Source organism: Salmo salar, chromosome ssa10, assembly GCF_905237065.1.
Source record: "Salmo salar chromosome ssa10, Ssal_v3.1, whole genome shotgun sequence".
Taxonomy (NCBI): Eukaryota; Metazoa; Chordata; class Actinopteri; order Salmoniformes; family Salmonidae; genus Salmo; species Salmo salar.
The window spans coordinates 29,743,720-29,761,129 of record NC_059451.1 but is presented as its reverse complement, the minus strand read 5'-3'; the positions used below and the strand labels follow the sequence as shown (position 1 = coordinate 29,761,129).

Here is a 17,410-nt window from a genome sequence, read left to right as displayed (position 1 = left end):
TTCTGATCTTTTTCCCCCAAAATGGTCTTTTGACCAATCACATCAGCTCTGAAAAATAACTGATGTGGAAATATCTGATGTGATTGGTCAAAAAAACAATTAGTGGGATTTTATAAAAATCAGAATTGGGTTGCCTGTGTGCACACAGCCATTTTAGGATTGGGCTCAGATGTGTAGGCTACTTGTCGTGCTCTGTTGAACCCGCAGAGGACATAGCAGAGGAACTGAGATGAGGGTTTGTCTAGTCAAATGTCAACTGACACGCATCTCAACCAAAACAGGCTCGCACGCTTTCAGCCAAACCACTGACACATACTGCACTGGACTAAGAAGATATTCAGAAATGTAGAGGAAAAATATCAAATGAGTGTAAGTAAAAACGTAGGGAGCCCGTTGTGTATAATTAACGAATGCTGTTTGGTAGGGGATGATCAACTGTATGATGTCGGAGCTGGGTGAGTGGTGCTTTCTGGTTTTATACAGCCTACATTCACATGGTCTACTTTACTACATTTCTGCAGTTGATTATTGTGGTACAGGATCAACCATTTGAGTTATCAGAATAATCTCAATCAATAATCTGTTATGGTGTCATAGTGAACATTGAGCAATGTTCGACATGCATGGGAAGATGTGCAGTCATTTTCTTTTTCTTTTCTTAAAAATAAAATATATATTGTTGTCAAAAAGATGGTGTGTTTAATAAATAAAAAATACAGTGACATTCTCATGGGGATACATTAAATGACTTGTATATTATACATGTTTATTTCTGTAGTGATACTGAAAGACCCCATGGACCTTCAGCTATGATACACAAATGGAATGCAGCTCACCACTGGTAGTGAATAACCCAGAGGACCAATGGCTCATTCACCCCATGGTTGGTGGTCTATCCTCATTGGCATCACTTTGCTGTGTGCCATAGGGTCTAGTAGAGGTAAGTGGTCTATTCCCGTAATAACAGTTATGTCAAGAACACTTGATATTCTTCCTTAGTGATACTTTAAAGCATTTGTCCAAGATAGATTCATACAATGTCCAAGACATTCTCCCTGTCCACAGACTGTGTACTCTGCAAGTCTGCGTTTGCCTTGAACTGTTCTCATATGCTATAGGAGTATGCTTGATCTTTTAATAAACACCCTCTGAATACGTCTTTAATAGTATGAGTTGATTTCCTCTTGCTGTCTCACTTCTCTGTGTGCCAATAGTCACCAAACCTCAGTACAGACAGTATTGAGCACACGCTTTTATTCCAGCCCAGCACAAACACACCTGATTCTACAAATATATAATATATATGGTGTGTTATTGCAGGGCTAGAACAAAAGCCTGCACACCCTGTAGCTTACCAGAACCAGTGCTGGAGACCCTTGTTCTGTTGTGATTTCTGTTCCGCTTCTATGACCATGCTGCTAAAACAAGTATTTTTAACTTACATTATCTTCCAGTTTACCTCTCTGTCATTCCCCAGTGAGATAGCAACAGTTTTCTTTGTCGTTTTGTTGTGCCTCCAGCTAATAAGCCATGTACTGCATCATCCAGCATTGGGGACCTGGTCCTTCTGGGCTCCAGCTTCCAGGTGTTCTGTACCTATCAGGCCAGCTGCAGAGCTTCCACATCAATGCACATCGACAAGAAGAAAATACACAAAATACTGCGCTACAACTCTACAACTATATTCCTCAACGTGACAAACATAAGTAAAAACACAACGTACACCTGCCTGTGTGAAGGAGAACCTGAGCCTTGCGGACTCGACATTGATACTGGATGTAAGTATGGAAAAGTATACTCTGCAATATAGCACTCTGCAATACCAGAGCACTCTGCAATACAAAACAAGGTGTCGACAGTGACCAGAATAACTATAGAGCTGGGGGTGTGAAACCAAACTGAATGGGACAGATGGATAAAAACAACTTGTGCCTTTTGACACTCATGAAGGCGAACACCGCTCCCTGAATTAGCCAGTCAGATATGCAGTGTGACATCTTTTCTTCAAGTAGTCTTTAAGTACAACATGTGGTGGAGGAGTTGCATTATAAAGTTTGCTCTATACGTCTTGGACCCTACTAGTCTCACTATTAACTAGTTCAACCCATGTCAGTGTCAGCACTTCTAACAGGTGTGTCAGAGGTGCAAGTTTAAATGATACACACTTAAACTCTCATGTCAGTGGTCTTTAAAGGAACAATAGCATCACATGCTGGTTACTGGTCCAAAGCACAATGAGAAAAACCCTTTGTACCAGACCACGTCCTTTCGTGTTGTTGATGTATTGTCATGGTTACCTTGCAGACCCACCTGACCTGCCAGAAAATGTAACCTGTGTCCAGAAAGGTCAATTTGGAGAGGTGATGTGTACATGGAGGAGAGGAAGGGAAACTCACCTGACAACCACTTCAGTGCTCTGGTGAGTTTGGAAGAGAAAGAGAAAGGGACAGACAGTACTGTGTCATGTGCCATATCATAGCTTAATAGGGATCTGAGCTGAGGAATCGCAGGGTTGGTGGTCTCTCTCACATGTTGGAGCAGAGCAGCCTTGGTGGTCAAGCATACCTCTGCTACCAACAACCCAATATGGTTTCTACGGCAAGACAACGACAGGTTTAAGTAATGTTTTACTCAGTATAGTTTTGCTCAGTATAGTTTTTTCACCATACAGACTCAAATACGGAGAATAAAAGAAAAAGAGAAAATAAGCAAAGGAAAATGTATGAGATAGAAAAGCCAGTTGGTATGGATGAGGTGCACTATATAGTAAGTCGTGGATGACTTGTATGTGTTTCATGTGTTTCAGGGTAAGAGCTGTGTTTGGTAACAGCACAGCAGGATCTGTATCCTACCCTGGTTCTGGTTCCAGGTCTGATCCTGGTCTAGTCTCAGCTAATTTCCCTATATCTGGTTCTGTCCAGACTGAATACTCCATATGGGCCAGCTCCTCCAACAAGCTGGGCTCTGCTGTGTCCACCACCCTCAACTTCACACTCGACCACATTGGTATGGCAGCTGCAAAAAAACTAAAAAGAATATAACTCTGATTATGCAGTGTTGATCATTCTGCACCTGTATGACCAAATGTACACCTACAGTTGAAGTGGGAAGTTTACATAGACCTTAGCCAAATACATTTAAACTCAGTTTTTCACAATTCCTGACATTAAATCCTAGTAAATATTCCCTGTCTTAGGTCAGTCAGGATCACCACTTTATTTTAAGAATGTGAAATGTCAGAATAATATTAGAGAGAATGATTTATTTCAGCTTTTATTTCTTTCATCACATTCCCAGTGGGTCAGAAGTTTACATACACTCAATTAGCATTTGGTAGCATTGTCTTTAAATTGTTTAACTTGGGTCAAACGCTTCGGGTAGTCTTCCACAAGCTTCCCACAATAAGTTGGGAAAAATGCCCACAAATGTTCTATAGGATTGAGGTAGGGCTTTGTGATGGCCACTCCAATATCTTGACTTTGTTGTCCTTAAGCCATTTTTCCACAACTTTGGAAGTATGCTTGGGGTCATAGTCCATTTGGAAGACCCATTTGCAACCAAGCTTTAACTTCCTGACTGATGTCTTGATGTTGCTTCAATATATCCACATCATTTTCCTCCTCATGATGCCATCTATTTTGTGAAGTGCACCAGTCCCTCCTGCAGCAAAGCACCCCCACAACATGATGCTGCCACCCCCGTGCTTCACGGTTGGGATGGTGTTCTTCGGCTTGCAAGCCTCCCCATTTTTCCTCCAAACATAACGATGGTCATTATGGCCAAACAGTTATATTTTTGTTTCATCAGACCAGAGGACATTTCCCCAAAAAGTACGATCTTTGTCCCCATGTGCAGTTGCAAACCGTAGTCTGGCTTTTTTATGGCATTTTTGGAGCAGTGGCATCTTCCTTGCTGAGTGGCCTTTCAGGTTTTGTCGATATAGGACTCGTTTTACTGTGGATATAGATACTTTTGTACCGGTTTCCTCCAGCATCTTCACAAGATCCTTTGCTGTTGTTCTGGGATTGATTTGCACTTTTCGCACCATTGTACGTTCTTCTCTATGAGACAGAACACGTCTCCTTCCTGGGCGGTATGACGGCTGCGTGGTCCCATGGTGTTTATACTTGTGTACTATTGTTTGTACAGATGAACATGGTACCTTCAAGCGTTTGGAAATTGCTCCCAAGGATGAACCAGACTTGTGGAGGTCTACCATTTTTTTTCTGAGGCCTTGGCTGATTTCTTTTGATTTTCCCACAATGTCAAGCAAAGAGGCACTGAGATTGAAGGTAGGCCTTGAAATACATCCACAGGTACACCTCCAATTGACTCAAATGATGTCAATTAGCCTATCAGAAGCTTCTAAAGCCATGACATAATTTTCTGGAATTTTCCAAGCTGTTTAAAGGCACAGTCAACTTAGTGTATGTAAACTTCTGACCCACTGGAATTGTAATACACTGAATTATAAGTGAAATAATCTGTCTGTAAACAATTGTTGGAAAAATTATTTGTTTCATGCACAAAGTAGATGTCCTAACCGACTTGAAAAACTATAGTTTGTTAACAAGAAATTTGTGGAGTGGTTGAAAAACGAGTTTTAATGACTCCAACCTAAGTGTATGTAAACTTCCAACTTCAACTGTATCTATGCATTTAGCAATCATTGCTTTATTTTAGATTTTTTTGTGCAATTACACTTTAATTCATGCACTATTTTAACCTTTTACAGCAGTGAGCTAAATCAGGGTCACACAGAGTGTTTCTTGGTAGTCCTAAACAAATCTACTTTGATACAAAAGGATACGCCTCCCACACATGGTTATGCTCTTAAAAAAATAGACAATGTACCATGTCAGATATAGAGTGGAAATATATTCAATTTTGAGTTTGCATCCCATTACACTTAATATACATCACAGAAGACTGAAACATAACAGAACCGTTCGACATACAAACACTGAATATTTGTCTTTAAAAAAAGAATGTTTATTAATTATGAAAAATATGAATAACATTCCCCCACGAGGCCACTAGAGGGCGCTTTGGTCATTTGACTACTAGGCTACGTTATCTACCTAATGTTTGTTTTAGAAATGACCAATGTAGCAATTATGATGCATTCTAGATGAGTACTAGATGTTTGTCAGGTTTGGGTGAGTAATATCACTGGTGATTTATCACTGGTGCTCTCTGCACTCTAACCACAAGCATCCACTACTCTACTCTCTCAGTCCGTACTAACTGTCCTACGTGTATCCTTGTCCATATTGACTGCTCTCTCTCTCTCTCTGTCTGTCTCTTTCTTTCTCTCTCTCTATAGTGCAGCCCTTGCCCCCTGTTGTGTCCCAGGTAGAGTGCTGGTCGCTGGGCTGTAATGTCAGGGTGGAGGGGGCTCAGGGAGCTCAGCTCCTGGAGGTCCAGCAGAGAACCGCCCAGGGACCAGGACCATGGATATTACACCCACACACCGTAAGAACCACTGTCACACAGTCACCCACGCACTGTAAACATCACCTGCCATATAGGGAACTGACTGGGTATTGACCATTATACACATACAATCCAATGCTGCTTTGCTTGATGTTGAGTTGCAGAACCGTTGCAAGACACAACCTCACATGTAAGATTTGTGCTTAAATCACAAGACCTCTCGGCTGAGTCAGAAGCTGAGTCAGAAGCTGAGGCAGATTTGACTGGGGTTTGCAGATCCCTGCCTCCTGCTGTTCCAAGATGCTAGACTCCCAAAGCCAGTCAAGCATCTACATGTCTTCACTTTTTAGTAGTCCTCTCATGCCTTGTCTGCCTTGGCAGCCCCCCACATGCAAGTCTTATGATTGTGTAATGAATGTGTAATAATTGTTTAATACATGTGTGATACATGTCTTATAAAAGTAATACTGTGTTCTGACTGCTGTGCCTCACAGGCAGGTTCAGTGTGGAACCAGTCCATTGTGTCTCTGCAGCCCTACACAAAGTATGAGTTCCAGGCCAGGGTCAGACTGAGCCATAGGAGAGGCATCTGGAGTGACTGGAGCCAACCCGTCTCTAACTGGACCCAGGAGGAGGGTAAGAACACTAATACTGCACTGTGTGGGTGATTTTTTGGTCCTGCAGATGGCCTTTATAGACGGTTGGTTGTTTAGCAACAAAGCTGAACGTGCACAACTATTGGGCAAAACAGACAGGGTTGGTTTAGATTGTTGACAACATGTTAACTATACTTCGTCTCCAATGTTTATTGAAAGCATGAATAAAGTTTCACAATATGCACTTGTTGTCTAACAAAATACACTGACCAAAAATATAAATGCAACATGCAACAATTTTAACGATTTTACTGAGCTACAGTTCATATAAGGAAATCAGTCAATTGAAATATATTTATTAGGACCTAATCTATAGATTTCCCTCCACACACCTGCATATAGAGCACAATCAAAGGTGAACCCTGTCTACAAGTCAATCGTTTCCTGTGTGTAGAAACCATGATTTATATTAAACGGAGTTGTATCACAGAGATGTTGTCAGATAAGCTTGTCCCTCTCCATACCTACACATACACCTACACTCACATAGAGCATTGTGAAACGTGCATCTAAGGTTTAATCTGATCCCAGGCCAGCAGATTTCAGGAAACAGGAAACACCTCATAACATAGTGTTCATCATCATACTGAGAGGAACAACAAAGTCTCCTTATGGTCAATACTAAGCAGGATCATATAATGATTGGTATCACAAATTTAGAATTGACCTGTACTGGATAATTTATCATCTGGCAAAATATGGTAACACTGCCTTCATTCAGTGAAATGACTTCATTCATTTACAGTAAAACAACACTGTTCTTCACTTCATGCGTTGATTTACCGACCATTACTTATCATATAGAAGTAGAAGATGAGAAAATGATGTCCCTCGGGAGTATTGAGACCGTCTTTAACTTTGAGAGTGTCTCTACACCTCTGTGCACTATCAACCACACCATCACCCTGTAGGAGAGATAGTCACAGTGTGGTAGCCTCACTATAACCTCACCTCCCTTCTCTGTCATCACTCATCTGCTCTGTAAGCCACATGGCCCACTGCTGTGCGTATTTGTGTTGGTGTGTGTGTGTGTGCGCCGCAACCAAAATCCCCCCTCTCTCACTTCCTGATCATCAAGGGAGGAGTTTATTTTTCATTGAAGAAAAAGTAAGATATGGAAGGATATGGAAAAACATTGAACAACAACACACATTTTGAAACTTAACAAGATTAGGCATGACAGGTCAGCATGTATCATATAGGACGATGAAACATAAAACTCTTAACTCCCCATTTTGTAATTATGAGGATGAGCAGCTACCCACTAATCTTGATGACATTATTCTGGTGAAGTACATGAGAGATACATGAGAGAAATACATGAGACATTGTTTGCTTCTTGGAGGTGGACACCTCGTTTTTGCCATCCTTTATGGGAGATGCTATCACCTTTTTTGGAATACCAAGAATTTGACTTAACCAAGATTAGCACCTCATGCCAGAGAAGCCTTTTAGTAGCACATCTTAATTCTACTTGATGATGCTGTGTTTGTCCTGTCTGCTGACTTACAGGATGCAGATCACATCAGTCTGGATCTCTGTCACTTTGGGTGGCAGTGTATTAATTGACGCAAAAACAAAAAAACGATTGTTTCCAGGAAATATTAGTCATGTCTGAGACACATCCTTGTTCTGAGGAAAACATAATGAAGGTTGTCAGATGGTTATCAAAACATAAAATAGGCTGAAGGCTGATGGCTATCACAATGACCTTGTACATACAAGCTATGTACTTAATGGATAGAATAGGACTTTATTGATGCCAAACCCCCAGACATCACACAAATACACAGAAAACGTTTTGGGAGTATACATCAATTTTGGGAGGACATGGGGTCAGCCACATCTAACTGTTGCAATGAATAAACGGTTTGTATGCTGTGCTTTTTTACAGCACCTGCCAAGGCCCTGGATGTGTGGTACACAACCTCCAACTCTCCCAACAACTCCATCACGTTACACTGGAAGGTGCGCATTCAAAGAGATGTGTTAATATTGTCAGTCTCTCTCTCTCTCTCCCACATGGGAAAAAAAACTTTAGTTTACTGTAGTATTACTATATTTATATACTATAGTATTCACTGTGGTGTTTTTGCAGACTTTGCTTTGTTTTTGTGCAAAAACACTACAGTTAATACTGTAGTATTTACAGTAGTGTTTTTGTGGACATGACTGTTCTGTAGTATTTATGATGGGACATTGATACCGGTACTCCAATTCTCCAATGCAGTTTTCAAAGCACTACTGATCCAACACAATGTACTGATGCTCATTTCAAAGTATCATTATCGCTTGATCAATGACACCCGAAGCTTCGTTTGATCACATGGTTTTTCAAACCGTGGTTTGCAAAATGAGAGATCCCACAGATTTCATCATGGTTACGGTGCTTTCTTGGATTCCAAGTTGCTTTCAAACCCCAACCTCTACTGGAAACCATACTTATAATGTACAGGATTTTGTGATGCTGTGTCACCTGAACGGTAAATAAGCAGGTAGAGTCGGGGACCATAGAACAGGGAATGGGCTCGAGTCCTGGCGAAGGCTTATTATTTAGAAAATGGTTTTTATATGACACCACACTCTGCACATTATTGTTCAAACAATTTGTTTTATTTAGTATGGAATAAGCGTATGTCTTAAGCATCCTAAATAATGCGATAATTTCAGTTTTTGACAGCAACTTGTAATGGTAAATTATAGAAAGTAGGCTATTAACACCCGCAATGAACCCCTGTGTCAAGGAGATTTTATGAATATTGTGGGAAAAACTTCCATATGGACACCCTCGCTGCTTTATATTGCTAATCAGCAAATGTCACTAATGTGCATTGTGTTAAAAGTTCTGAGTAATGAATTGTTCTTCAGACAATTTGGTGAAAACCCCAAAGGCTTCAGAAAGCCTCGGTTTCCCATCACTAGTATTTACTGTAGTGTTTTTGTTTTGTACATATACACTGATTGTATAAAACATTATGAACACCCGCTCTTTCCATGACATAGACTGACCAGGTAAATCCATGTGAAGGCTATGATCCCTTATTGATGCCACCTGTTAGATCCACTTCAATCAGTGTAGATGAAGGGGAGGAGACAGGCTAAGGATTTTTAAGCCTTGAGACAATTGAGACATGGATTGTGTATGTGTGCCATTCAGAATGTTGAATGGGCAAGAAAACAAAAGATTGAAGTGCTTTTTAATGAAGTAGTGTCAGGTGCACCGGTTTGTGTTAAGAACTGCAACCCTGCTGGGTTTTTCACGCTCAACAGTTTCCCATGTGTATCAAGAATAGTCCATCGCCAAAAGGACATCGAGACAACTTTACACAATTTTGGGAAGCATTGGAGTCAACATGGGACCACCTTGTAGAGTCCATCCCCCTGATGAATTGAGGCTGTTTCTAAGGGGAAAAGGCGGGGGGTACAACTCAATATTAGGAAAGTGTTCTTAATGTTTTGTACACTCAGTGTATATGTTGTTTGTCATAAAATATGGTGTCTCTAGTTCTATCTGAGTAATTAGGAAAAAAAGTGTTACTTTCGTCCTGTTTCTGTCCTAAACTGTAGCCTTTTTTCATGTGGGTGTGTAAAGCTTTCTTAGCCGTAGCTGCAGCTTGTGGTCTAGTCAAACTCAGACCACTTCTGAGAGGGGACATTCCCCCCCCCCTTACCCTCACCCCATAGGTGTGAGAGGCTCCCTCCCCAATGATGTGTGAGACTGAAACCTGGGCCAGACACGTGACAGTTTCAGTTTACAAGAAACAGAAAAGATGAGCAGTTTAAAAGAAATGATAGATCCCTTACACACCTCTCATCTCCCTGCAGAGATGCTGCAGGGATAGCATGCCTTCTTAGCTGCTCCTGGGCAATACAATAAAGTTGAATTAAATGTTAAGCTAACACAAGGGAATGGGCATGTTGATATAGAAACAGTCAGACTCTAGGGGAGAATCTCAATTGCATACTCCTCTCTCGTTGCCTCGTTCTCGAAACCCATTGAATGAGAAAGCCAGAGGTCTCTCTCCTCTGACCTTCTCCTCCAATGGATTTTGAAAAGGAGAAAGAAGACACGAGGAGTATGCAATTGAGATTCTCCCTTGCTTTAGGATTCTATGCTGGCAAACAGAAGTGGGATGAAAACACTGATAGCCAATCCTATCACTGCATCATTTGTGATTGTTGCCCATGGAGTGGGCCTGTGTTTTATATGTGGTTCTGAATCTGATTGCAGAGGCTGAGTCACACAGAGGCCAGAGGGAAGATCAGGGTTTACAAGGTGATAGTTCACGACACCCTGGCAGGGAAATCTGAGCGCAACACCTCCATGAATCATATTTCAGGCCTGTCCTGCTCTCGCTGTGATGTCACTGTCTACGCCCTGAACTCCAGAGGTTCCTCACCCCCTGCCCATGTCACCATTCCCCTCAGAGCAGGTAAGGCATCTCCATTTCCTCCCCGTTTTCCCCCCTTTTCCTCCATCTTCCTATTCAAGATTCAGACTCTCCAGAAAAGTGAAAACTATAAATGCAAGAATTTGTTCCACTTCTTGGCTTCTTTGAGTTAAAAGACAATTAACATTTAAAAACCACATAGACATAAATGTAACATCCAATTGACCGTAGTTGATAGGGAAGGGTGACTGCTCTACTGACAGTGTCACACACTTCTCTGCCTTCACAGCCCAGCCCCCTCAGAATGTGATGTGTAGAAATCACAGTAACCACAGCGTCACCATCTCCTGGCGAAGGCCTGCAACTGCAGGAGCAGCCAGAGGGACATGGGATGGGGCAGTAAGTGGCTACCTGCTGGAATGGTTCCCTGTTGGCAGACAGGTGGAGAAGCTCAGGTGGAAGAGACTGGGTCCTAATGAAACCCATACTGTCATTAGAGGTACGTGTAGCGGATGGATGGACAGCTTAGCATTGCATTAGATCTTATTGGATCCCTGAGTGATGACACAGCCAGTTGATCCCTCCTCTTGCTCTCATTCCCTCTCTCTCTTGATCTCCACCCCACCCACTGTCTCTCTTGTGTGTAGATAACATTAAGCCGTTTGAGTGTTATGAGGGAGCAGTTTATGCTCTGTATGAGCAGGCAGTGGGCAGGGCCCAGTTTGAAGACTTCTACACCTTGGAATTAGGTAAGGAGACAGGAGAGCACGATTTTTTCGAAGGTTTCACATCAATGGAACAGTGCCAGAGTTCGATTCCTATTTGTGGTGTGACTGTGTCCTGTAGTGCCTTCCGCGGGTCCGTCTGTCCATCAGCCGGTGGTGGAGGGGGACAAAGTGACAGTTTCCTGGTCAGAGGTCCCTCTGGAACACAGGCGGGGCTGTGTCATCAACTACACCATCTATGTGGAAAACTCAGAGAGAAAAGACGTCGGAAACTACGGTATGGAGAAGAACTATCAAACACAAAGTGCATTGTGTGTGTGTGTGTGTGTACTGTGTTCATGACCTGTGGTTTTGTTCTAGTCCGCAGTGCATCAGAGAGGTCCTTCACCATCAGGGGCCTTCCCCCAGACTACTACCAACTATGGATGACCGCATCAACTGCCTCAGGACAGGGCCCCAGAGCCGGACTCTCCTTCTTCATCAAACCTCAAAGTGAGTGTAACGAGAGAAAGAGTGTAAATAATCTGTTTCTCAGAATAATCTATCTGAAACACTCTCAGTACTATCATTACAGTTATGTGAAGTGTTACAATAAATACAGAATGCTTATGTTTATACTGTATAATGTTTACACTGTGTGCTTATTATGTACCACTGTAGGTTTGCTACCAGACAGCTGGCTTTATACCATGATCCTGGTAGGGATCACCTCCTTCTCGATGTTCTTTGTCCTGCTGTGCCTGTACCAGGTTTCCTCGCTACGACGACGGTAATACATTAGGAACAGGAACAGCGTCTAGTCCTAATGGGGAGTCACTAGACAGCAATACTGGAATGAAATGGAAATATTGATTGACCGTGTTATTAACTGTGTGCTCTGTTCCTGACTCACTGTGGTTCTTTTCCATGTTCTCTCCTCCTTAGAGTCTCAACCCTCGTCCACTGCCTCATGCCAGATATCGTCCCTGATCCTGCCAACAGCAAATGGGCAAAGGAGTGTGCCAAAGAGAAGGTACGTGGACGCAGATACCCGAGCGCACACATGCAAGCACGCACGCACGCACACACACACAAACAAACACACTCTGAACACTTCATTTGGATCCACAGTGATACATTAGTCTGACCCCTTCCTGTCTTCCCCCAGGGTGAGTTGACCCTACACCTCTACCTCAGTGAGTCTAGTGTCAGTGAAGAGGAGGAGCCAGACACTGTGGAGGTCCAGGAGCTGCCTGAGGGCAGTTGGAGCTCATGGAACCCAGCACAGCGCACTGACATCTCCGGAACTCCAGAGGATGCTATTCACCCCTCCTTACACCTCCTCTTCATGCCCCAGCAGATCCCTGCGACAGACCCGTCAACAACAGCCTACTTCCAGAGCTCCTACCTCAAGAGCTTCTCCCAGGAGTCAGGCTCCTCAGGCCAGACACATGATTCCCAGGGAACAGATATGACTGTAGACTACATCTCAACACACGTCCTAGAGGGCAGAGAGGAGAAGGAAGAGGAAGGTCTGGATGTGATGGGATTCTTCTCCTGTCCGCAGAACCCCCTGAGTCCGTTCATGAACCCTTTGGTGTCTTTCGGAGGGAAGCTGACTCTGGATGCGGTCAGGATCGACTGCAGTGAGTTCTTAGACTGATGGGTTGGACTGATAGCCATATAAAATAACCCAAGGAGCAAGTCGTGTAAAGACCCTGTCTAATCTCAATGTATCATGACTTTGATTCTCACTAACCAACAATCATTATAAACAGTTATATTGCATTACAGTACAATAGTACACTATCTATCAGAGATGGGAAACTACAGACCTCGGGGTCCATAGTGGTGTAACACTTTTTCACCATAGCAAACACTAATTGCATTCTAAACTGAAGATGATGATTAGTTGAATTTTGGAGTCAGGTGTTAGCTGGGGCAAAGGTGTGACATCAATCCGGGCTCCGAGGACTGGAATTGCCCATCCTAGATCTATAACACAAAAGGTCAATACAATACAACTCACCTGTCACATTTCCCCCAGTTTACAGGGACTGTAAGCAATGAGCTTTTCTGAAATAACCCCATGGTTTATGTAAAGTGCACTATGAGTTCATATCTGGAAGTTTATTTATTATTTTCACAAAGAGATAGTACTGGGATATGCAGGGTCAGCCTTAGCATAGAGTCCTGGATCCTTGCAGAGAGTACAGGTGCTCTATAGTGTAAATTTAACATTGGGGATTATTAAACCCTAGTGAAAGTTTAATACATTTAATATAGGGGATTATTGTGATGAGAAAAAAGGAGACTGGAGATGCTAGAGAGGTTAGACTTTTATTTGTTATTTGGGGTCTTTGAATCAGTTACATTTCATTATCAACAAATCAGCCTGCATCTCAAATCGACAGTTAATCAGAGAACAGCAAGAAGCAAAAAGCACAACCAACCTGCGGTGAGCAAACAGGCATGTATTCTGAGAAGAATATGAGATAGATATTAGGATACAGATTACAGATGGATCAATGCTTTCAAATAGTTGTCTCCTATTTAGATTTCAAACATGATTTACAATATTGTTTAACAGTGGTTTGTTATACACAAAGAGATATGTGAACCCTTTAGAATTACCTGGATTTCTGCATAAATTGGTTTTAAAATTGTATCTGATCTTCATCTAAGTCACAGCAATAGACAAACACAGTCTGCTTAAACTAATAACAAACAAACAATTATAATGTTGATGTTTTTATTGAACACACCGTGTAAACATTGACAGTGCAGGGTGGAAAAAGTATGTGAACCCTTGGATTTAGTAACAGGTTGACCCTCCTTTGGCAGCAATAACCTCAACCAAACGTTTTCTGTAGCTCCGGATCAGACCTGCACAACGGTCAGGAGGAATTTTGGACCATTCCTCTTTATAAAACTGTTTCAGTTTCACAATATTCTTGGGATGTCTGGTGTGAACCGTTGTCTTGAGGTCATGCCACAGCATCTCAATCAGGTTGAGGTCAGGACTGACTGGGCCACTCCAGAAGGCGTATTTCCTTCTGTTCAAGCCAATCTGTTGTTGATTTACTTTTGTCTTTTGGGTAGTTGTCCTTTTGCATCACTGAACTTCTGTTGAGCTTCAATTGGCTGACAGATAGCCTTACATTCTACTGCAAAATGTCTTGATCAACTTGGGAATACATTTTTCCGTTGATGATAGCAAGCTGTCTAGGCCCTGAGGCAGCAAAGCAGTCCCAAACCATGATGCTCCCTCCACCATACTTTACAGTTGGGGTGAGGTTTTGATGTTGGTGTGCTGTGCCTTTTTATCTCCACACATAGTGTTGTGTGTTCGTTCCTTCCAAACAACACAACTTTAGTTTCATCCGTCTGCAGAATATTTAGCCAATATCGCTGTGGAATATCCAGGTGCTCTTTTGAAAACTTCAGACGTGCAGAAATGTTTTTGGACAGCAGTGGCTTCTTCCATGGTGTCCTCCCATGAACACCATTCTTGTTTAGTGTTTTACATATTGTAGACTCAACAGAGATGTTAGCGTCTTCCAGAGATTTCTGTAAGTCTTTAGCTGACACTCTAGGATTCTTCTTAACCTCATTGAGCATTCTGCGCTGTGCTCTTGCAGTTATCTTTGCAGGACGGCCACTCCTAGGGAGAGTAGCAACAGTGCTGAAATTTATAAATTTATAGACAATTTGTCTTACCGTGGACTGACTTTTAGAGATACTTTTCTAACCCTTTCCAGCTTCTGACATCTCTTTTGTTCGAGGCATGGTTCACATCAGGCAATGCTTCTTGTGAATAGCAAACTCAAATTTTGTGAGTGTTTTTTATGGGGCAGGGCAGCTCAAATGAATATCTCCAATCTCGTCTCATTGACTCGACTCCAGGTTAGTTGACTCCTGACTCCAATTAGCTTTTGGAGAAGTCATTAGCCTAGGGGTTCACATACTTTTTCCAACCTACACTGTGAATGTTTAAATGATGTATTCAATATAGACAAGAAAAATACAATAATGTGTGTGTTATTAGTTTAAGCACACTGTGTTTGTCTATTGTTGTGACTTAGATGAAGATCAGATAATATTTTATCTAAAATTTATGCAGAAATCCAGGTATTTCCAAAGGGTTCACCTACTTTTTCTTGCCACTACATACAAAATGGATGTATTCATTAGCAACACACACTAGCATTCACACCATCAAATTAAAATCAATTTAATTATTGTATCTTTAGTTCAAGATCTTTTAAAGACCTCAATATCCAATAATAATCTGCAGTAGCGGGTTTAGCAAGAGAATATAGCCCAATGAAATACACCAGAGTTAGGGAAGGTATATGGCTCTTTAGTTGATGTGAAAGTGGTTTAGGTGCATTGAAGTAAAATCACTTAATTTATGAGTACATTTATACAGAGCAAGAGTAGAATCAGAGATGAGAAGATAATGAGAACCGCCAGAAACGTAACAAGAGTTTTGTAATTGCCTGAAGATAAGTAAATATATTATGCAGCACATGAGGTGTGTCTATTGATCAAGACAGCCACCTCCAGATTACACATGCCTCCCAACAGTGGGTTCTCGTCTAGTTTGTATGAATTCAAAAGCTTATCATTCTCTTACTTTAGTCTAAAACCGGGCTGGGTTTCCAGCTAACATATGGAATAGTCTTATGATGGTCATAACAAGGATAATTTAGCTATTTGATTTAGAATTTTAGAACTCCTGTAGGTATATATAAAAATAATTACTTGATGAAATATTGATTTTGGTCTTACTGCTATTAGCCCATAGAAACGCATTGAATAACATATTCATATATGGCAAAACTTATAGTCAAAAAATAAATCAAACGGAAGTATGTTTTGAAGTGTCTGTCCTATATCTTGGAGATTTAAGAAAGCTCTGGAAATATACTGTACTGTTCTTCCATATCATAGAGAATGATAGGGTCTCTATTGGCCAAAAGTGTGATAATGTAACAGATTTAGTTGTTTCCACTTGCTACTGCAGAAATTTGTATTTAATGTTTATGTATTCTAATTGGTTGGTTCAAGTCAGATATCAATAATGTGTCATTGGTTACGTTTACAGATAGAGGGAAATATATGATATTGATATGCAAGTGGTAGGTCACGTTCGGAAATACTATATTATTGTTTCATATTTACAATGTGTACGAGTTCACTATGTACATTTACTGATGTGTGTGTATGTATGTATGTATGTATGTATGTATGTATGTATGTATGTATGTATGTATGCATGCATGCATGTATGTATGCATGCATGCATGTATGCATGCATGTATGTATGTATGTATGTATGTATGTATGTATGTATGTATGTATGTATGTATGTATGTATGTATGTATGTATGTATGTATGTATGTATGTATGTATGTATGTATGTATGTATGTGTGTGTGTGTGTGTGTGTGGGGGGGGGTACCTGTTAGATATTGGGGGCTTCCTGTGATGTACTTTTGTATGTATGATTGCTGTATAAGTGACTTAGCTAGCATAATCGAGATGTAATGGGCACATTAGCCCCTGCTAATACAGTGTTACAGATTCATGCTATCAACAGCCATCAATATAATCAAGCCAGAGGGTATGGCTGCTGTTTTACGGGCTACTGACCAATTGTGCTATTTTGTAGGGATTTAAAAAAAAAATTGTAACTTATTTTGCACATCATGTTTCTGCTACCGTCTCTTACGACCGAAAAGAGCTTCTAGATATCAGAACAGCCATTACTCACCTCGAACTGGACGAAGATCTTTTCTTTAATGAGTCTGAAGTGAAGGATTTACTGCTTATGGTAGATAAATCACAAGATGATGTTATAATACTGTTTATGCATCGAATAGCTATGATGAGTACTCCATCTATTTCTGTGGGACTGAGTTGGGCCTCTGGGGCTTGAGCTGATAATTTACCTACAACTGACATTCCATAGATAAGATGTGGTGAGTGTAACCGAGATAGAGAGAGCCTGGAGGAGTTGAACAAAACACCTTATTGTTCCTAATCATCCTGTAATTTGGGTTTAAACAACACCAGGTGCAGATAACCACCAAATGAACCCAAAGTGGCTTGTGATGCCCCCCAATCTGCATGGGAGGGGTGGAACCAGCCATGACTAAGCATTCTTAGTGTGAGCTATATAAGAACCAGGATTCCTCTGTAAAGGTTAAGCTCTCGG

At 41.4% G+C, this 17,410-nt stretch overlaps 1 protein-coding gene across 2 annotated transcripts; it reads left to right on the top strand.

The window, feature by feature from the left end:
• Window positions 1-210: 210 nt before the first annotated feature.
• il12rb2 (interleukin 12 receptor, beta 2a) lies at window positions 211-16,064 on the top strand. Of its 2 annotated transcripts, none has more exons than XM_045687184.1 (16): window positions 211-455; window positions 779-940; window positions 1,521-1,778; window positions 2,305-2,419; window positions 2,807-3,006; window positions 5,327-5,475; window positions 5,931-6,072; window positions 7,987-8,060; window positions 10,324-10,525; window positions 10,773-10,982; window positions 11,131-11,232; window positions 11,330-11,485; window positions 11,569-11,700; window positions 11,869-11,977; window positions 12,133-12,220; window positions 12,356-16,064. In XM_045687184.1, the coding sequence occupies exons 2-16, from the start codon at window positions 865-867 to the stop codon at window positions 12,848-12,850; spliced, it is 2,508 nt and encodes an 835-aa protein (XP_045543140.1). In that variant the 5' UTR covers window positions 211-455; window positions 779-864; the 3' UTR covers window positions 12,851-16,064.
• Window positions 16,065-17,410: the final 1,346 nt, after the last annotated feature.

Coding starts and splice junctions, on each gene's coding strand:
- il12rb2 (XM_045687184.1), top strand. CDS start 865: ATGGCTCATTCACCCCATGGTTGGTGGTCTATCCTCATTGGCATCACT. Junction 10,983..11,130: donor AACCCATACTGTCATTAGAG/GTACGTGTAGCG, acceptor TCTTGTGTGTAG/ATAACATTAAGCCGTTTGAG. Junction 11,978..12,132: donor GTTTCCTCGCTACGACGACG/GTAATACATTAG, acceptor TCTCCTCCTTAG/AGTCTCAACCCTCGTCCACT.